At 38.9% G+C, this 21,571-nt stretch overlaps 1 protein-coding gene across 1 annotated transcript; it reads right to left on the minus strand.

The window, feature by feature from the left end:
* Window positions 1–1,983: 1,983 nt before the first annotated feature.
* On the minus strand, window positions 1,984–20,825 carry LOC108526647 (integrin alpha-4-like). Its single transcript, XM_017867490.1, has 5 exons — window positions 19,791–20,825; window positions 19,325–19,446; window positions 3,130–3,236; window positions 2,908–3,037; window positions 1,984–2,380 (listed from the first exon to the last, which is right to left on the minus strand). Exons 1-5 carry the CDS (start codon window positions 19,985–19,987, stop codon window positions 2,349–2,351), a joined length of 588 nt encoding a protein of 195 aa, XP_017722979.1. The 5' UTR covers window positions 19,988–20,825; the 3' UTR covers window positions 1,984–2,348.
* Window positions 20,826–21,571: the final 746 nt, after the last annotated feature.

The raw sequence follows: 21,571 nt of genomic DNA on the forward strand, positions 1-21,571 counted from the left end.
TCTTCTCACCTTCTTCTCTATGTATTTGACTTTTTTAGATTCCACAGATAAGTGAGATCATACAGTATTTGTCTTTCTGTGCCTAGCTTATTTCACTTAAAATAATGTCCTTCAGGGTCATCCATGTTGTCACAAAAGTCAGGATTTCCTTTTTTAAAGGCTGAATAATACTCCATTGTATATGTTTATGCATATATGTGTGTATACATGCATCTCACAACTCCTCATCCATTCAGTCATCTGTCAATGGACACTAAGGTTGTTTCTGTAACTTGGCTATTGTGAATGCTGCTGCAATGAACATAAAAGCACAGATCTCTTTATGTGGTACTGATTTCATTTCCTTTGGATATATACCCAGAAGAGGGATTGCTAGATCATATGGTAGTTTTATTTTTAATTTGAGTAACTTCTCTACTGTTTTCTATAATGGCTGTACTAATTTACATTCCCACCAACAGTGTGCAAGGGTTCCCTTTTCTCCACATCTTCGCCAACACTTATCTCTTACCTTTTTCATAATGACAGTTACAATAGGTGTGAAGTGATACTTTATCATGGCTTGTAATTTGCATTTCCTTGATGATAGGTAATGCTGAGCACCTCTTCATCTACCTATTGGCCATTTTGATGCCTTGTTTGGAAAGAAAGTCATTTGTTCTCTTGACTATTTTTTAATCAGGCTATTTGGACTTTTGCTATCGAGTTGGTGAGATCCTTATATATTTTAAATATTAACCCTTTCTCAGAATTATGCAAATATTATCTCTCATTCTACAGACTGTCTCTTCACTCTGTTGATTGTCTCCTTTGCTATACAGGAGCTTTCTAATGTAGTCTCATTTATTTTTGCTTTTGTTGTCTGAGTTTTTGGTGTAATTTCCAAAAACTCATTGTCTAATGTCAAGTAGCTTTTCTCTTATGTTTTCCACTAGAAGTTTTATGGTTTCAGGTATTATGTTTAAGTCTTTAACCCATTTTAGTTGACTTTGGTATATTTGCTAAGATAAGGGTTCAATTTCATTCTTTTGCATGCGGATAGCCAATTTTCCCAAAGGCATTAAAAAAAAAACCAACAACTTTCAGGTTCAGGGTTCATGTACAAGTTTGTTGCATAAATTGCGTGTTGCGGGGGTTTGGTGTACAGATTATTTCCCCATGCAGGTAATAAGCATAGTACCCGATGGGTAGTTTTTTGGTCCTCTCCCTCCTCCCATCCTCTACCATCAGGTAGGCCCCAGTGTTTGTGCCTACTTTGTGTCCCTTGTGTCCATATGTACTCAATGTTTAGCTCCCACTTATAAGTGAGAACATGTGGTATTTGGTTTCTGTTTCTGTGTTACTTCGCTTAGGTGATTGACCTCCAGCCCCATCTAAGTTGCTGCAAAGGACATAATCTCATTATGCTTTATGGCTGTGTAGTATTCTACAGTGTGTATGTATCACATTTTCTTTATCCAATCTGACATTGACAGGCATTTAGGTTGATTCCATGTCTTTGCTATTGCTAATACCATTTATTGAAGACAGTATCCTTTCTTAGATTTTGCCCAACTGAAAATATAGACTGAATCAAGATCTGCATGGACATAAAGGTCTCTTATTACAAAACCCCACGAATGAATGCTTTTGGAACTTACTAAGGGGGCAAAGCTTTGCTTCTTCCAAAAAACTGATATAAGTAAACTTCTATGAAAATAAGAATTGGAACCACAGCTTCCTTTTGGCTTTGCTAAGCAGAAAACTTAAATAAATTGGTAAGTCATTTATAATGACCACTTCTAGTCAGGAGTTTTCATCCCTTTTAAAAATATATATCTTACATGATCCTGTATTTTACAATTGTAGATGTGTTAGGTTTATGGCATCTTGAGATTTTTGCAGTATGTGGCTAGGTATATCTGAGAAAAACTAAAAACTCTACTATGAAAATGTTTTAAAGATAAACTGAAAACTATTAGGAAAAAGAAGATAGCAAACAATCAGAAACCAAGACTGAGTTTTATTGCAACTGAGACTCAATGTTCACTTTTTTATCTTTTGGGTATCCAAAGGCAAAATAGGAATATATGTAATATAAGCTGCTCTGTGATGTCACATTCCAGGGAAGAAAGACCCACATCTTATTAGCATCAATAATTGAACTCAAATATCTGGCCAAAGTTTTGCCAACCAATACAATTTTTCTTTGGGTGCTGAGGGATTTGAGAGTGAGGGTGGTTAGAAAATTAGAAATTTGCATTCATATGTTTCTTAGCTTCCTAAAGACACGTTGTTGGATTTTAGTTTTGCTGCAGATATCATCTGACATGCTCTGTTGACATTCACCCCAATTCTGCTCACTTCTGTTATGTCCTAGCTCTGTACTTGCTGATGCTACCTATAGCATAGAGTTACCATGAGAAAAATGTTTCAAACTCAAGACACCAATCTCTTGCTGCTTAAAGGAAAACATGTGAATTAGAAAAAGAGATAGTGAGTGTGAACGAAGGATTTGCTTACACTGATTATTCTTCCTGATTACTCCTGGAAGCTAAAGGTAACAGGAAACCTAAAGTCTTTCTTATTAATCAGACTTCCAATATAATTTCACAATTTAAATGTCCTTTATTTGCTGGGTACTAGTCTCACTCACACCAAATTGAAAGTAAATTTAATGCAAAAGTGGGTAGTTACCAGCTAGATTTCAGAGTTATTCAAATTGTAGAATTTTTATAGCAAAGTACATTTATGGAAAAATAATGCTATTGCAATTAGCTAAAGAAAGAAACTGAGTAGTTAAAAAGAACATAATTACTCAGAAGATCTCCCTCTCTTCTGAACATCTAAACTTGAACATACATTTAAAACACTAAGAGATATTCACTTACTTATCTTTATCTAATTAGTATCAAAATAATGCCTTACCTTGATAACACGGAGCTATTCTTTTACTCAGTTCTGTTCGTAAATCAGGGGGCATTCCATAGCAACCACCAGTGGGGAGCTTATTTTCATTCTTTATGTAAAATATATTTTTCCATCTATGCCCACAAGTCTGAATAAAATAAAAGTAGACCAAATGATGTGAAAGCTCTACCCAGGATAGCTGATTTCACGATGGATCAGTGGACCAGTTCCAATACCTACCACGATGGATCCATTTTCTCCTGGCTGTCTGGAAAGTGTGACCCCCAACCACTGATTGTCTCTCTCTTCCAAACAAGTCTTTCCACAAGGTTCTCCATTAGGGCTACCTATAGCATTTGAAAATAATTTTATCATCAGTTGTATTGAAAACACTCTACAAAAGCAGAGAAAACTGTGCAATCATCCCCAGTATTTTTCCATTAACTACTTCTCTATCTTATATTCAGGGCACAATGTGAGGATAAATGTGAATTACTCTGTGCCAACGTAATTATTCTCTAATACAAGGTGACTTTTGTTGTAGAAATGACCTCCGACTGGTAGCACCATGAAGAGATAGACTCGATCATATAAGAGATAGCTAACAGGACTAGGAGTGGGAAAGCCACTTAAAGCTAATACCAGGTTGTGCAACTACAACTGCTGTGTCTAACGTTGGGAAAAGATTTAGCCATTTATCTAACAATGTAAGCAATATTATCAGAGCACTGTAAAAAATGTTTCTTCTACAGAGATATTAAGAACAGAAAGACTATAAAACATTCTCAGCAATTAAGGTACAATTAATTTATTGGAGCTGGAAGGTGATGATTAAGCATGCAGAAAGTGGAACACAGAATTAGCATGGCAATAAAGCCTTGCGTTTATAAGAAACTGCCCTATGTTTACATTTATTGGAATATGACTCATGTTTTCAACAGAGATAAAGTGATTTGGAAAACCAGATTATCTCAGTAGTAAATAAAAAACTTCAATAGACACTTTGGCAAATGCATGAACAGCCAAACATAAATAAAATACTCATGTACTAGATAGTGCTTCTATACTACATAAGAAGTGGTCTTCACAGTGATCATTTTTTTGTTAGCAAAAATTCTTTATGTTATAGCTGGGTTCCTATTAAAATCCTATGTTAAGTAATTTCAAATAAGTTACTTTGGGGGAGAGTAAGATGCAGTGTCCTAAGATTCTTTTTGCTGTCTCTATTTTCACCCTCTTCAGTTGGCATATGAAAATTTTATTGCATCTGTTCTTAATTCCTGGCAGTTAAATACATTAGCATCAATTTGATTGGATAAGGCTGTGGAACTTGGGTTTGTTAATTTTGAACACTGGTCACTAGGTACCAAGTTTTCATGAATTTATGGTGACCATTCTCTCTATATCATTGGCACTTTGTCTCCTCCTATAATGTTGACCCCTAAATGTAGGTTCCTGGGCAAACTCAGAACCCTTACAGAGATAGACTAATATTTTTACTTATTTTTTGGTACCAATGGGGGTCTCACTATGTTACCCATGCTGGTCTTGAACTCTTGCCTCAAGTGATCCTCTTGCTTTGACCTCCCAAAGTGCTGGGATTACCAGCATAAGCCACCATGCCTGGTAAGGCTAATATGTGAGAAGTGAAATTATTTGCACTAAGTCTTCTGGGTAGGAGAGATTTTGTTTAAGGAGTGTGGGAAGATGTTTGTTTATACTTTTGTTTTCCAAAATGTCATTGAGGAAAAACAAAACCTTTAATCACAACTGAAGTGAAGAAAATGTTTGAGCTCCTCCTCCAGAGATTCTGCTTCAGCAGGTCCAAGTGAGGCCCTGATTACCCTAGGTCAGCGGTTCCCAATCTTTTTGGCACCGAGGACTGGTTTCATGGAAGACAATTTTTCCATGAGCAGTGGTGAGGGTTGGAATGAAACTGTTCCACCTCAGATCATCTGGCATTAGATTCTCCCAAGGAAAGCACAACCTAGATCCCATGCCTGCGCAGTTCACAACAGGGTCTGCACTCCTACCAGAATCTAATGCCACCACTGATCATCTGACAGAGGCAAAGCTCAGGCAGCAATGCTCACTGGTCCACCACTCACTTCCTGCTATGCAGCCCAGTTCCTACCAGGCCACGGGCCAGTACCCATCCACAGCCCAGGGACTGGAGATCCCTGCCCTAAGTGGTTCTCATGGTCAGGAACACTGTTACTGTGAAATGCAGAGAATGTTTTTCTGGACAGCATACACATAGAATAATGACAACTCCCACTAACTGGTAATGGCTTCCTGGAGAACTAGACTGAAGGGAGGAGGACTAAGACTAGGTCTGGACAAAGAATGCTAGGGCTGAATGGCAATGGTTGCTATTAGATTTGGAAAGGAGCCTTGCTGTGGTTCAAACCTTGATAAAGAATGGTCCAGGTGGACACATAAAGTCTCCGTGTTAAATTGAGAAAGCAAGGGATGAAGACAGAAATGACAGGAAAAGAGAAGGAGAAAACAGGGAAGATGGTAGGAGGGAAAAAAAATTGTGTGTGGGAGATAAGTAAGGTCTAAAACAGGAAGTTGTTATTGTGGCTACCTGATGCCAAACCAACAGAATTTAAAGTAAAACAGAATGACAAATAAGGCATTTTCATTTTCATTATAATACAATTTTCAGTTTTCATTAAAATAGATTTTTTACTGTCAAAAATAGATAATAAATGGTAGATTCAGTCTACACGAAGTTCCTGTTATTTACTACAAGCCACGTTAATAAATACCCTCTGAAAATACTAAAGTTTTTGTGAAGTTATAGTCAACACTCAGTTAAGACAATTGAGCAAGAGGAAAATCAAGGACAGGAGAGGATGGGGCTCACAAAAAACATGGCATGTTTAATAGACACTTTCATTACGATTACATCCAATATTTAGAAACAAATCTATTATTCTAGACAAAGCCACCCAGAAGATTAAAAACAGACAATAGTTTCGCACCACAAAATACCATTGAAATAGCTTGATGGAAATGGCCAAAAAGTTATGTGCAAAATAGTGTATTGTTATCTGTTTCTTAGCTGAACTGTTTTGTAAATTTCTAAGTGAAGACTAGACAAACTCTTGCATTATGAACTGTTATCTGTTTAATATTCTGCATTGCCTCCTCCTCGTTTTAGTTTTAGCTCCATCAGGTGGCATCACAATGTCATCACTGCCCAGGCTCACACTGAGGTTTACACACATCACAAACTACTCACTTTCCCACTTACTAACATCACTTCCCTGAAACTTCTTTCTCTCCATGTGAGTGCCTCTCAGCTCTCTGGGAAAACAGCCACTAAATCATTAGGCTATTTTAAGATGTGTCCCATGTAGTCTCACCAAAGTCCGGGGACTTTATTTCCACTGTGGCTCATGCCCTTCCCTTCTCTTTACTGTAGATTAAAAATAATGATTCTTAGAAACAGGAGAACAAATAGTCCTCCAGAAGCCACAAGAAAGAGATGTTTACCTAAGAACAAATGTGGGAAGAGCTTTCCCAGGAAGCCAGTGATGTGGTTCATTCACCCGTGAGCAGAAGAGTTTTCAAATAGAAAAACATATGGCAGGTTTGTAAGTGGGAAGTTGGTGGGGTGGGGGTCAAAATGCCACTAGATGTAATTTCGTATCTGTTACAATGTGGTTCCAAATAATAATTGCCTTCTAATATATAGATAAAATTTCTGATTCATTAGTTTTCAAATATCTCTTATACAGTTGTTAGTTAATCCACTCTTAGATACTGACAGATGACTCTCAACATCAGTACTCAAGGGTTCTCAGACACACAGGATACGATCACTCAGAGGAAATTATGGTAAAATTGATTAATATCCTGTAGGAAGAAGTATTTTCATTTTTGTTAGGGTTAACGACATTTATTGATTTACAATGTTTCTGGCCTACTTCCAAGGCTTAGTAAATAGTGACCTCATTCATCTTGCCCAGGACTGTATCTTTGTCATAATCCCACCCCCGACAAACAGCCCAGAAATGGGTGCTGAAATGGAAAGGTCAGTAAATGAAAAACAATTCAAAGCTTCTATTATGGTTTGATTAGGCATCTTCTATTTGTTTGATATATATCTTAATTCAAAACATGTGTAAAAAGAATGAATGCACAGCCAGAAAGAAAGTTCATGAAAATAGTCATAAAACAATGATTCTTTCACAGAAGAAAAACCAACCTTAATAAGTGAGCAAATACATATACTACATTTGGATATGTTTCCCCTTTTCACTTATTAACACTGCTTTTACCATAGAGGCAGCCCCCAACAGCAATGATAATACTGAGGTAACTTTCAAGTACTGGTTACAGGCTAGAATCTGTTCAGAAAACATCCTGTAATTCCCCCTAGTGTTCTGGGTTTTTTCTTAATTTCTGGGACTTTTTCTCTTTTTATTTCTTAGAGAGTGAGGATCTCACTCTGTCACCTAGGTTACAGTGCAGTGGCATGATCATAGCTCACTACAGCCTCAAACTCCGGGGCTCTTGTAATCCTCCCACTTCAGCCTCCTGTGCAGCTGAGGATATAGGTGCCCGCCACCATGCCCAGCTTTTTTCTTTTGTTGTGCCCGCAGAATCTTAGCAGAAGAGGTAAGACCTTCACATGATCAGCTTGTGATCATGGCCTTCTCCAAAGCTTTTCTCCCTTAACCTGTGTGATCCTGAGTCCACTCCTTTCCCACTCAGTACTCAGCCTTGGCTGGACATTAGAATCAATGGAAGGGAGTTTGAAACCAGTACCTCCACCTGGGCCCCACTCTTAGAGGCTCAGACTTGACGTCTCTGGGCTAAGAACCAGACATAAGAATTTTTTCGAAGCCCCCCAGGTAGTTGTAGCATATGAATGGGCTTGTGAACAATTGCTCTACAATGTAGCTCAGGGGTTCCCATATTTTGTCTTCCCTGGGTCATACTGGAAGAAGAATTGTTTTTGGCCATACACAAGGTACACTAACACTAATGATAACTGATGAGCTAAAAAAAAATTATGAGAAAAATCTCCTATTTTAAGGAAGTTTGTGGATTTGTATTGGGCCACATTCAAAGCCATCCTGGACGACATGGACATTGATGTATTAACAGATGGTTATGCCTTTTCTTGTATTATATTATTTAAAAACCTACTGTTTTAAAATAAAAGTAATATCTTTTGTTCCCCTTGTGTTTAGTTACCTATTGAAATAGCAAATGTTAAGGAAATTGTCTTTGGGTAGAAATACAATATTTCTAATTTGGTCAAAAAGGACGATTATTAGAACTGCCATGAAAGCTAATTCTCATCAATTTCTCTGACAGAACACCATAAATAACCTCAGATTATCTTTATATTTTATCCAAATGTCATGCTGAAGTGATTTATAATCTGGTTTTCAATTCAGTTCATACGTTACTCATCTAAACTCTTAGTAAATCAAATCAGCTCCATAATTGAAAAAGTACTTTACATGGTTTAACATAAAAGAGGTGAGCAGAAATTAACATGTGATAATTTTCCCTGCTTTTAAACAACTAGAATGACTAATTCTTTGCACAGTTGAATGGATTTTTCCACTAGATATTTAAAAAACAAAGCCACATTAAAAACCATCTCCTTTTAAGCCTATCTTTCTCTTTCCTATTTTGTTTTTTAACTTGGGAAAGCAAATGTAAAAATGCATGCTTACTACTTCAGTTTCTTTCTTCCTACTGATGTGTATCAGCATATATAAATGTGTATAGAAATGCAAATAAACAGCAATTTTCATCAAAGAAAAAGTTAGGTACATTCTTTACTCCTCCCCCTTTGTTATTCATATCACCAGTTTTAGTGTCATTGCTCCAAGTGTGACAGGGACTACAGGAGATTAGATATTTGACCTTTTATGTCACCTCCATAAGGGCAGATTGACTTTTGTTGACAGCAGCATTCCCACAGCTCAAGATAGTACCTTACATGCAGTAGGCAGGAACTTAATATGTATGAGGGAGGGAATTTTGAACTACATTATATCACCACAAAAAAACCCTTTAACTAGAATATACTACTGCATAATTATCACCAGACTTTCAGGGATCTAAGCTTTGGAGAGGTCTTTTCTCTTTACTATGATTGTTCCCTACTTCTCCTTCCAAAATATTATTTTCTTCAATTTTAAGACAGTAACAGATGGTCTGAAAGGAAACAGTCTCTGAGTTTGAAGATCTTTACAAAGGATAATTTGTGAGTGGGATAACTTAAGACAGAATCAGCTGGGGTCCACAGAAGATGCCTATCTCAGAGGGTTTCTGCAAAGACTGTGGAGTAAATGAGATATGTGTGACGTGTTTGGATGACAGCCCGGCAGAGAAAACATGCAAATGTTAGTTGCTATTGACATCATTATATTAAAGATTAATGTCAGCATATTAAGCTGCACATGCATTGCAGCATACAACCTGGCTCGTAAAATATATGTGGCATATCATTATTGGGGAAATGGAATCATACACATTAACTCATTTTACACCCACAGTAGTAGCAGAGGATGACTGTATTATTAATTCTATTCTACAGAAGAGAAAATTCAGCCTTAAAGGAATCAAATAACTTGCCCAAATCCGTAAGTGGAAAGATTAGAATAAAAAATATCTTTGATCTCTAAGTTATTTCACCCTATAGCATAGAACAATAGAACCCTAGAAATATTTCAGACATATGAATTAACTGAAATCTATTCCCCTTTCTGAAGCTTTTAGCTGAAAATATATAAAATATAGTAAATCTGCCTACAGACTGTACAATCAACTTTCACTTGTTCAAGAAAAAGGTCACTTACTTGTTCCCTATCTTGCCCTGCTTTTTTCCTCCCTTTAGAATGGTTCTCAGTATTTTGGCTTTCCACTAAAGAAAGAAGGACCAGGGAAAAGGTCAGACTCTAAGGTCTTCTTTCTATACAACTTTTGACAGTGGAAGTGAAATACTTTGTGGCTGGGAAAGCCTGGGACTTTCAAATGCAAGTAAATGTCTGCGTCACTGTACTGTGACTTCCCCACCAATTCAGACATTTGACTGGGGCTCTCAGTCTGACTTTCTGGCTACTAAGACAGCATACATACTTACCTGATCTTTCAAAACTCATGATGTGATGTGAAGTTTCAGAAAAGGAGTAAAAGCCCTTACCTTCCACCAACTGCCTTTTTTTTTTAAAGCTGAAGCTCTATTCCATTGTAAGACAAATCCTATACATTTCAAACTGTTCCACTCTAAAGTTTTTCTTAAATAAAAAAATCCTGAAACATGAATGACCCTTGTTCCAATTCCATGTTTTATAAAGAGTCATTCATTCAAGATAATTTCTATAAAAGCAGTAAAGTATATAATCCCTTCACTCACATAAATTCAGATTAGGAAAAATATGGGATTAAAAGTGAGAAAATCAATTCAAATATGACAACATGACAAAATTTACCATTGCAGGGCTATGAGGATGACAGAAAATTTATGCTTGTGTATGCAAGAATGCCTGGCACCTAGTAGGTGGTCAATAAATAAACGATAAATGCCTCTGCTCCTCAGGGTACGTACATTATGGTGCTTTAAACTGAGCCAGCAGAGGGCGCTCACAGTGCTGCAAGAATTGATCAGCAGTCTTCAGCTTTTTAATTCAAATGGCCCCTTAGTTTTCCCTTTTTAAGTCCTAATACTTACTAAATCCATTAATACTAATCCATATAGTATTAGACTATATTAAACTATGTACTCTTTTCACACATCTAGTTACACCTGGTGGCAATGTTTCTAAAAGATAATGATGTTCATGAATTCTACCATAATAAAAATAATTTTGGGTAATGAAAAGTAAAATATCCAAGTTTTAGAGGTGATAAAGGACATAAAAGTATTAAACTTCTAGAACTCTTTTCCTCCAGCTAGCCTAGTGCTAGGGAAATTAAGAGTCAAAAGAGCAAAAATCAAAGTTAGAACACCAAAGTTAGTTTTTTTTTATGTGTTTAAATGTCATATTTTCATATTATCTAAACAAAACCTGACAATAGCCAATAATCATGCTCAATTTATGTGAGAAACAGTTTATATAATTGTAGGCCTGAAAAAGCCAGTTATTTCAGCTCTCTCTCTCTCTTTTTTTTTTTTTATCTTATTCTATTTAGAAAGAGTTCAAGAGGTAAATGTCCCCACAGAGTAGTGCCAAGCTTTATGGTTGTAATTTTATAAATCTGGGCTGATCCTGAGTCATCATGAGGCCTCAGAACTCTATACAACTAGGTCACTTGTGGGTTTGATTTTAGGTTTGGGGTCTCTGCCAGGGACCTTGTTCTCAAACTTCTTCAAAATCCCACAGAAAATGTACACAAGTCTTTTTAATAACTGAAGTCAAAAATGTGCCCCAGCTGATATATCTTGTAAACATAATTTAAACAGGGAAAGTTACTCTCTAATTACTAATACTTATTGCATGCTTACTACATACCAGTTTTAATACATGCAAAGACATGTATTAACTCACTTTTCATAACATCCCTATGAAGCAGATTATCAGCCCAATTTTATGGATGAGGAAGCCAAAACAAGGGATGACTAAGCACTTGCCCAAGGTCACACCACTTGTAAATGGGGAAGGGAAAGGATTAAAACTCACACTATCAACCACCATCCGATGTTAACAGACAATTAATTGTTAGTACTTTTCCATTATTTTCAAATATGGACATTTTGAATAATCCTATACTATTCTGAAACAACCTATTAAAAGAACATATTTCAACCTCTAACATTAGAAAACAAGAAAAGAAAATTCTGAACCTCCATGGTTTTCAATTAATCTCTTGGATTTAAAAATTCATTTGAAAAAACACACTAATGTGTGGATGCCACTTTGTATATCTTTGAAACAAGAAAATACAAAAATGTAAGCAGAAAATACTCCAGGGAAATCTGCTTGGTGGTCAGTATTAAAGTTCTATGTTTGCTTTTGGAATTCACAGGGTAGGATGGCTGAAAAAAAAAAAAAAAAAAAAAAGACAGCAACGAAAGAATTAAAGGAGGTCAGGAAGATAGGAAGGCTTAAAAATATATTAGAGAAAAAACAGTGAGGAATGTATCATATTATCCCAACCAATGGAGGATCAGAATGAGATGAAGAGTTACAGATATCAAAGGACGTTTCTCTGGGCAGAGTTTAAAGGATAAAATAAGAGGTTATATTGACAATGACTGGCAGACAAAACGATAATAGTCTATTGACTTCTAGAAAACTTTCACAAGAAAACAGACTGGTATTGTGGTGAGGTAGACTTCGAAGGGATTCATAAACAGATGGTACACATTGACCAGCATTTTCTATACAGGGCATAATGTCAAAAGAACATGTCTAATCCACTGCACACAAGAAGTCCCATAAAAGGGGTTTTTAAAACTAAGTCTACAATCTTACTATTTTCTGAACATTTTTGTGAATTATAGTATTTTATGTAGTTTATATAAAAAAGATTTTCTATGATTTTTTAAATTTCTCAGAGGTAAACTGAGAACAAGCACACGGCATTACTGAGCCCAGACCTGTCACCTGTACGTCCACTTCCATATTCTAATTTGATGTTTCCAGCTAATCTTAAAATTAAAAATCCCTGCTTTTAAAGACAGTCATTTTCAAGCTCCTATTTCAAGAGTAGGTGTTACTGTTTGAACTACCTGATATGAGCCTTTGGAACCCAAAGTGGACTTAGACACTTTGGAGTAAGGCTGAAATGTGCAGCAAATCCCAGGGGATTTTGCCCAAATATAAAAAACATGAAAATTATTTCATGTTTATTGAGTCCTTACATGTGCTCTTCAGAAACAGAACTGCGTCCACTACTCAGATTTCACTCCTCCAGGAAGGCTTCTCCCATTCATTTCTTCTCATCACTGTGTGCCTGTCTATTGTCATGCTTATTACATTATCTCATAATTATCCATTTACCTGTCTCTCCCTTCATCTCAACTGAGTTATTCGAGGGCTTCAACCATGTCTTATTCAACTGTGTATATCCAATACATAAGTAATAAAATGTATTAAGGAAGGAAGAACCCAGTTAAAAGTTATTGATGCTTGCTATCATCTCACTTCTCAACCCTCTGCAGTGGATTCACCATTAAAGCTTGTGTTACCAATGTTACTAATGAACGAATTCTCTCTATATCTAATGAGACCTCACAGTTTCTCACCCTGGTTGATGTCTTGGCAACTTTTACTACTGCCAACCACTCACCTCTTCTCAAAACAGTCTCTTCCTTTAATCAGATTAATGTCACATTGACCTGATTTTTCTTGCTACCTCCTTGGCTTCACCCTCTTGTCCCCTCCCCCCCCGCCCGGTTTCTTTTCTTTTCCAGCAGTTCTCAAGCATGGATGAATACTGGAATCATCTGGGGACCTCTGGAAACTACTGGTGCCCTATAGACTTACCCCAGAGATTTTATTAGTTTGAGGTGGGCCACCAGAACTGTTAAAGCGCTGTATGAGAATTTAAGTTGCAGCCAGACTTGAGCAGCACTATTCTAGCCACTTCTCAAACTGTAGGAATCCTTAGAAATTTGCCATTGGCCATTTGATCTACTTACCCTAGAGAGACGATAATCAAAGCCTTGGAGGTGAATGGTGTTATGTCAATTACTCTTACCTCTGGTTTGCTAGTACAGACCTCTCTACTGTCTACCACACCCATACATGGAACTGATCACTAGATATTTACTTCTATATCTCACAGGAATCTCAAGCCAATGAAACTCATCATTTTGCCAGAAAACCTGCTGGTCTTCCCTCTTTCAGTACATTGCACCATCAACCATGTCACAGCCCAAGTTAGAAACTTCAGTAACATCTTTGGAACCTTCTCACTCAACTCTTGCATTCAGTAATTACCAAGTGCTATCTACTAAACATCCTCAGAATCTCCATGTTCTTCTCCATTGTCACTGCCAGTGTCTTTGTACAGACACTTGTCATCTGTAGTCTAAATTATAACAAAGTCTTCCTACACCTGTCTGCCTTCAGTCTTGACCCAGTTACTCCAAAGCGTTCACCAACCTGCAACCAGAGAATATGTCAAACACACAAATCTGATCACGTCACTCCCCAGTTTTAAATATCCTAGGGTAAATTCACACTTAGAGTTGTATCAAAAGTAATCCCTGCCTGCCTTTCTAACCCACAGTTTAGTTCACACTCCGTAGTGCAACTGTACACATTTTTTAGTTCTTCAAAAGCATCGTGCTCTCAAAGACTTCCGGGTCTTTATACACACTGTTTGCTCTTTCTGGTAAATTTTCCATAGCCTCTTCTTCTGGCTAACTTCTGGTTATTTTCAGTTCCCCACTTGAACACCAATTCCTCAGGAATGCATCCTTTTATTGTCTTACCTAGATTAAATCTCACCATACTTTCCCATAATAACTTATCTTATAAACTTTAAAGCCCTTGCGACAAGGAGTATGTTTCTTCTGTAGGCCCAGGTTCTGGCCCTTAGGCATCCCTCAATGAACACCGGAATGGATAAATCACCCATGTGTGCAATGGATTTCCACATCTGTCCCTAGAACCGTTGCCAAGGGCATCTATTTTCAAGTCATTGGGTATATCACTTGGTGACCAAGTAAACTTAGGGCAAAAACTAACGTGCATTTAGAAAGTCTCATCTCTCAAATCAGGTGGAAACCTCATCCTTTTGGAGATAAAGTTTGGGAAACTGCTGGAAATAAGGAAACTTCTGTCCAGTAACCTGAAAGTTTATTAATGAAGCTCTCCGTCTTGATTTTCTACACAATTGTATAACAGCCTTCATTCAGGATGATTTTTCAAAATGACCAATCTGCAATCTCAGCTTCATAAGATACAATTTAAAGCACATTGCAAATGAAAAAATAAAAAGTTATCAAGAAAAAACATATTTGAAGTTTCAACAGTGAGATATTTGCTATTTAATGTTAAGCTAATAACTCCTATGAATCAAGTAGAAGTGAGGATTAGGTAATCATTAGTTTAATAATGCAATGCTAATTAAATTCTTTCAAATAGGTTATATAATATGAACCAGGAGGCTGGCTAAGGTAATAAAATTTCCAGAAAGAAATCTAAATATGGGTAATGGTGACTAACTTGAGATGGGTCTTTTCTGGAAGAAAGAGAGGCACAGGCAGGCAGCTTGAAGGCCCAGTAACTATAGAACACTTAGTTTGGAAAAGAAAGTGAAAGTTCTACTCATTTATGCATAAATACCAGGAAAGTATCTCCTAAAAAGTTAGTGTTATTTTACAGAGGGAACTTAATGTTTCTCTACAGCAGTGCCGTCCAATAGAAATATAATACAAGTCCATTGGAAATTTTAAATTTTATAGTAGTCACATTAAAAAAGTAAAAATAAAATTTTATTTTATCTGATATTTTATTTAGCCTAATAAATCCAAATTATGTAATCAATAATTTTAAAATGTTTGTTTCAATATATAATTAATATCATGAAAATTAACGAGTTGTCTTATACTAAGTATTCAAAAGCCAGTATGTAATTTACATTACAGCTCTCTCACTGCTGACTAGCCACATTTTATGTGTTCAAGGCCACCTATGGTTAGTGGATACTATACTGGATAGCGTAATTGTATAACTTTAGACTATTACCCAAATGAGAGTCAGTGTGTGTATAATGCTTTCAGTGGTAACTCCAAAGTAATGAAAGATCTGGAGTGTTTTTTGAATAACCAAATAAAAACCATCTTTTTAGTGTAATTTGATAATCATTTCTATGTTTTATTATGTTCTAATTATTTAAATATTGATAGTCCACGGATGGACTATGCTTAACTATATTAATTGAGTCATTATTTGTGACACCTTAATTTAGGAACCAGCTATGATTCAAGTTTCCTTTAAACAAGCCTGATGATGCAGAGTACCTGGGTGGAAAGTGGACCTGTGGAAATCACCTGGGTCTCCTCAGACATAGTCTTCATGAGCAAGTCTGGGCCCAGACCCTCCTGACAGAGACACGACTTTCCTCTGGTACAAAAGGAGCGAGAGAAGAGATGTCTCTTGGGGAGTCAGGAAGGTAGGAGGCGGCCAACAATATATATGCAGGAAGAAAAGCACCTTGTGGTACTATCTAGGAAGAAAAGCACCTTGTACTCGCCTAACGTCTCTCACCCTGGGCATTCCAGATAAAGGAGCAGACTCATTTCTGCTTGTGGCATGAATATACCATAATATGGGACAACTTGTCCACAGAGGGTAGGGTGGGGGAGATATGGACCTCCTCTTTTGAGGGGAGGGGTCTATCCAAATTAACCATTGATCTGAAATTCTACAGAGACTCAAAAACGAGTACATGTGGATATTTTTAATTGCATTGGAGATGGGCGCCATTTGAAGACCCTACACCTTCAAATTCTTGATAGCAAGTAAAGCTATTACAAAGGAAAGAAGATACCTTACTGACATGGCAATCATAGATCAATCTTTAGTCATTATAACATTTTTTCCTTCGGCCAACAAAATATTTCTCATTGTCATTTCAACTTCTACTGTGTTTTTTTTTTTTTTTTTTTTTTTTTTTTTTTTTTTTTTTTTTTTTTTTTTTTTTTTTTTTTTTTTTGAGACGGAGTCTCACTCTGTGGCCCAGGCTGGAGTGCAGTGGCGCGATCTCGGGTCACTGCAAGCTCCGCCTCCAGGGTTCACGCCACTCTCCTGCCTCAGCCTCCCGAGTAGCTGGGACTACAGGCGCCCGCCACCACACCCAGCTAATTTTTTGTTGTTTTTAGTAGAGACGGGGTTTCACCATACCAGCCAGGATGGTCTTGATCTCCTGACCTCGTGATCTGCCCCTCTCGGCCTCCCAAAGTGCTGGGATTACAGGCTTGAGCCACCGCGACTGGCCTCAACTTCTACCTTTTAATGTGTTACCTTTTAATTTTTAAACTTTTAGTTCAGTTTATTAATTGTCCCTATTAACCTCAACCTGCTTATTACAGATAACATACAGATAATAGATTTAAGTAAACAATAAAGAAGAACCGCTATTTTTTGAATGTCTATTATGTGTCAGTACTGAGCTAAGCATTTTTGCAACATTAGAGTCACCCACATTTGAACAGGACAACTGAAGCTATTTTATACAGAAGATTCACACACACACACACACACACACACTTCTACAGAAGATGGCTTATCTATATTTACACATACTCTTGAAACTTCTTCATACAAAATAGTGCACAGCCCACAAACCTAATAATCCTAAAATATCTTTATTACCAACGTATTGTTTTCAGTATTTTATTTCTAGACTGTAGCCTCAATCCCTATTTTATAGCTTTAAGCTACCACTGAATTTATTCTGAATAGAAAGAGGCAGTTTCTTTACATAAAGAATAAAAGATATCTGTATTCTTTAGAACGTCACATGAGAAATAACTTCAGTCAACTCTTCAGCAAATACTCAAGGCATTACTATCACTATTAATGTTTTAACTCATTGATTGACCAGAAATCTTTTTTCCTTTCATCTCAGTAAGTGCCTTGTAGATTGGTCAAAATTTTGAAAGTTAAAAATATCAGTTTGGCTCATTTCTAATCAATTATCTTACTCATAAATCTGGTTAATAAACTTTCCCTCCACTTTTATTCATTCATCCATCCAAAAAATCTTCATTTAATTCCTACCTATTACATATCGATCATGTTTACATTTCTCTAAGAACAGTGAACCCCAATGCTACACATGCCCAAACAATTTTCCCCTTCCATCGACAGGCACGATGTTAAATTTAATATATTATGTCATGATTTATCCAATTAAACACAGACATCCAGAAATAGATTCAGTGTCCATCCAGACAGGAAGTAGGCACTAAATACCAGTAGTTACAATGTCATGGATCAGGAAACTATGACAGGACAACAGAAATAAAATTGCTCCCTCCTGAGACCTTGCCAAGATCCTCTGGCAGATTAAAGTTGTCAGTTCCACTCCCTAATTCTTCACCCACAACTCTCTCATGCAATGAAAATTATGCTTTGCAAAATCATTCCAAATGTATGGGTCTGTGAATGTTTTATGCATTCCTACTGTGATTTCTGGTATTGAGGATGCTTAACAAGAGGCTAGGGCTTATTCTACATGCTACAGACAACTCGTGGACTTTTATAGGTGTTCGAAGTTAAAAGTAAAAATTCCGTTATGTTTATACTCTATTTGAATTCATTCGAAAGAAAGGAACCAGCTTCACTGTTTGAAAAAGAGCAAAGACTACTATAAAATGCAAAAGAAGTTAAAGATCCAATAACCAATCTCAAAAGTCCCTTTACAGCAAAGAAATATAAAGTACCAATTTTATTCACCATTTACAGATGACCTACCAGCTCAGCAGGCAACATATTAAACCATTCACTTAATTTTATTTGCACTGAAGATGCATACATGGAAGAAAATGGCTTAGACTTTGGACCCATTCAGACCCTAGTGTGACTTTAGTTCCCACCTATCACTCACTAGCTAATAACTTTTAAAAAGGTATTTGCAACTCTGAGCCACAGTCCTCATACATAAACTAGGAACAACGTCAACCATGACCCAGAGTTGCTTTGAGGGGAAAAAATTAAGCAATATGTATAGCAGTAACACTTTGGAATAAGATAGGTCTTGTTATTTAATATTCGTTCCTCTTTTTCCACTTGTCTGTGTGCAACAAACTTGTCTTTGAAACATGAAACTTCTCCCCTCTATCAGTACACATTTTTCAGCTTGTCACATTGAGACATTGGGAAATGACTGCAAAAAGATGGACCCATATAACATGAGAGTTTTGGATGACGGTTTTGGGAATGGAAAATTATACTACATTAACAATGAAGATGCCAATTTTCCTTTACTTTTACATTGCATATTGTAAGTAAAACTATCACTTTTTTTCTTTAGACCTTTAGGTTAAACGACGGGATATGGGATCAATTCCAATTGCTATTCCTGATATGCCCCTAAGCCTGTTCTTTAAGAAGGTTGATAGGACAAAGATGGAAATAAAATTATCAAGTCTTGGCTTAGCTGGATCCTATCCTTAATATGCTGAGACCCGCTAAAATGTGCTTTACACACGGAGAGACGGGCGAGAGATGAAGAGAAGGTATCATAAGAAATTTCCCTCTACCATAGTTTTTGTCAGCGTACTGCAATCATTGCCATAAGGAGAAGGGAGAACGATATTAACAGAAAGGGAATCCCTTTTACATTAAGGAGGGAAGATGAGATGGAGTTGAAACTGACAACTTTACGCTCTTTAAACCAGAAGTAACAGGCGACTTGAATCTTTCCAGGACTTGCCATATGGTGGGGTCCACATAGGGGGTCGGGAGGTCACTAACTCCTGGTTCCACACCCAACTCACCCAGCTGGAGTTGTTCGCACGTCCGGCCGGGATTCTTCCCGATCCTGCATCTGTAAATCGCCCCGGGATTGATCACTGAAGCGTTGGCGAGCCAGTTGGCAGTGGGCGCACCCACCACGAGCCTAAAGCGAGACACGTGCACGTGCGCTCAGACGTGAGCTGTGCTGCCCACTGAGCTCCCTGTCGCAACAGATGTGCAGTCGGCAGCAGGGCAGCTTCCCCACCTCCTCTTCCGCCCACCACCCCCGACTCGAAGTTCCAAGACCTTGCGCCAGAACGCACCCGGGGTGCTGCCACCCCAAGATAAGTTAGTTTCCCTGGCAGATCTCCAGCGAGCTGGCACTCGCAGCGTTTCCCTCCTGCCTCCTTGGGAGGGAGAAAAGTTTGAACCGGGCAGGGAATCCCTTGGGCGCCGTTCTCACGCCGCTCTGAGCTGCTGAGGGCTCATTGGTCCAACTCTACTCACCATCGGTTCGCCCCGTGGCTGTGCAGCACGACCGAGTAACCGAACAGCGTGTTGGGGGGGCCCTGGTAAAGCAGCGCGCTCTCAGTGTCCACGTTGTAGGGGCGGCCGGTCGGGACCCCCAGGCACAGCAACAGCATCACCGTCTCCCGGACGGCGGCCCTTCGGGGACCAGGTTCGCGCCTCGCTTCCCAAGCCATGGGCTCTCGGTGGGGAACATTCAACACTAAACGGCCACTGCCCCAAAGTTGCACGGGATGCGACGGTTGGCCAACGGGGAAGAACGCCCCAAGAGATGAGGCGCAGCGTGTCCGGCGCCGGCGGGCTACAGGAAAGGAAGGAGGGAGGGAAGAGGAGGGGAAGTCGGCCCACCGCGGGCGGAGCGATCCGGCTGGCCTGGGATGCCGCGCACTCGCCCGGCCCCACTCCCGGTTTCTGCTGCTCGCCGGGAGTTTCGGGTTCTCTAGCTGATTCTCCGGGTACGGGTCGCTGGGTGGGGTCCCGGGCGTGGTGCGGAGGCGCAGGGCCGGGCCCCGTCTCCCCTTACGCGCGGCTGCAGGGGGCGCTGGGGAGCCTCGGCTGCGCAGAAAGCGCGCCCCGGCCCGACCTCCCAGCCCGCAGAGCGCCGGATGGTTCTGGGCTCAGTAAGAGCGGACCTAGATGGAGCACGGGCTTCCCCTTTTAACAGTAGTTGGGGCCTAAAAGCTGAGCTGTGTGGCCCCAAACCGCGCGCCCTTCGCTGTGACCGCCCAGCCTCTAGCAGGCAGCCCGGCGTGGCCCAAATGACAGCCACAAACTCGGGGACTGGGACTGCAGCGGGGAGCCGTCCAGTTCTTTCGTTGATAGTCAAGCACTGTGTCTTGTTTTTCAGGTGTAGGCAACCACTAGATAAATTATCAAGAGCCACAGATTAAAAACAACAACAACAACAAAAAACTCGCCGAAGACCCCTGGGGAACATTTTAGTGACAGAGACGTTATGGCTATTCTCTTCAAGACCCACACTCGGCACCCTTCTATGCCCACTTCCTTCCTCCCCACACTTCCTCTGCACCCCGGCCTGTGTGCGTGAGCAGGCGAGCAGCAGCCGCTCAGGTTGAACGGCAGGCGGTTATAGGCTGTGGCCAACCCTAACAGTGAGGTTGGGTTAAGGAAGCACTGTGACTTGATTCACTTTAACTAATTCTGATTGCTCCAACTGGTTCTTGATTATCCTCTTTCCACGCACCCACTCAGTTGCCACGGGACACACCTGCTATTAGGGGTGTAAACCCCAGTGTGGGGTCAGGGTCCTAATGAGCCTCTGAAATGTGCCGGAGACCCATGACGCAACACACCTGAACTGGGTAGTGAGTTTCATTCTAATGCAATCCAGGTGTGCCCTGCCTTTGTTTTTGTTTTGTTTTGTTTTGTTTTGTTTTTTCCCTTCAGCAACCAGAGAGACAGTCATAGGTGATTATTAGACTGATATTTTCAGGAGATGAAGGTCTAGTTTTTTTATTGTTGCTATATGTAAAAAGAAAAGACAGGAAAAGTCTGCATCAAAGAGTGTGTCTGTGTGCTAAAACCCTGCTGGAATAACACATCTGACACTAATGACAGATACATAATTAAAATGCTTATTCATTTATTCAGCACATTCATGGAGCAGGCACTTGCCTAGGACCGCAGGATTCCACCAAGAGTAAGGCAGGACTGATACAAACTTTCAAAAAATGTTTGCTCCAATGGTAGATAGAAAAATTTGTACTAACTAGAGAAAATTCCAGGTGAGGACACGTAAA

The sequence above is a fragment of the Rhinopithecus bieti genome, unplaced genomic scaffold, assembly GCF_001698545.2.
Source record: "Rhinopithecus bieti isolate Rb0 unplaced genomic scaffold, ASM169854v2 scaffold_3041, whole genome shotgun sequence".
Lineage (NCBI taxonomy): Eukaryota > Metazoa > Chordata > Mammalia > Primates > Cercopithecidae > Rhinopithecus > Rhinopithecus bieti.

Coding starts and splice junctions, on each gene's coding strand:
- LOC108526647 (XM_017867490.1), bottom strand. CDS start 19,987: ATGGCTTGGGAAGCGAGGCGCGAACCTGGTCCCCGAAGGGCCGCCGTC. Junction 3,237..19,324: donor GTGCGAACAACTCCAGCTGG/GTGAGTTGGGTG, acceptor CAAATGCTATAG/GTAGCCCTAATGGAGAACCT. Junction 3,038..3,129: donor GAGAAAATGGATCCATCGTG/GTAGGTATTGGA, acceptor TATTTTATTCAG/ACTTGTGGGCATAGATGGAA.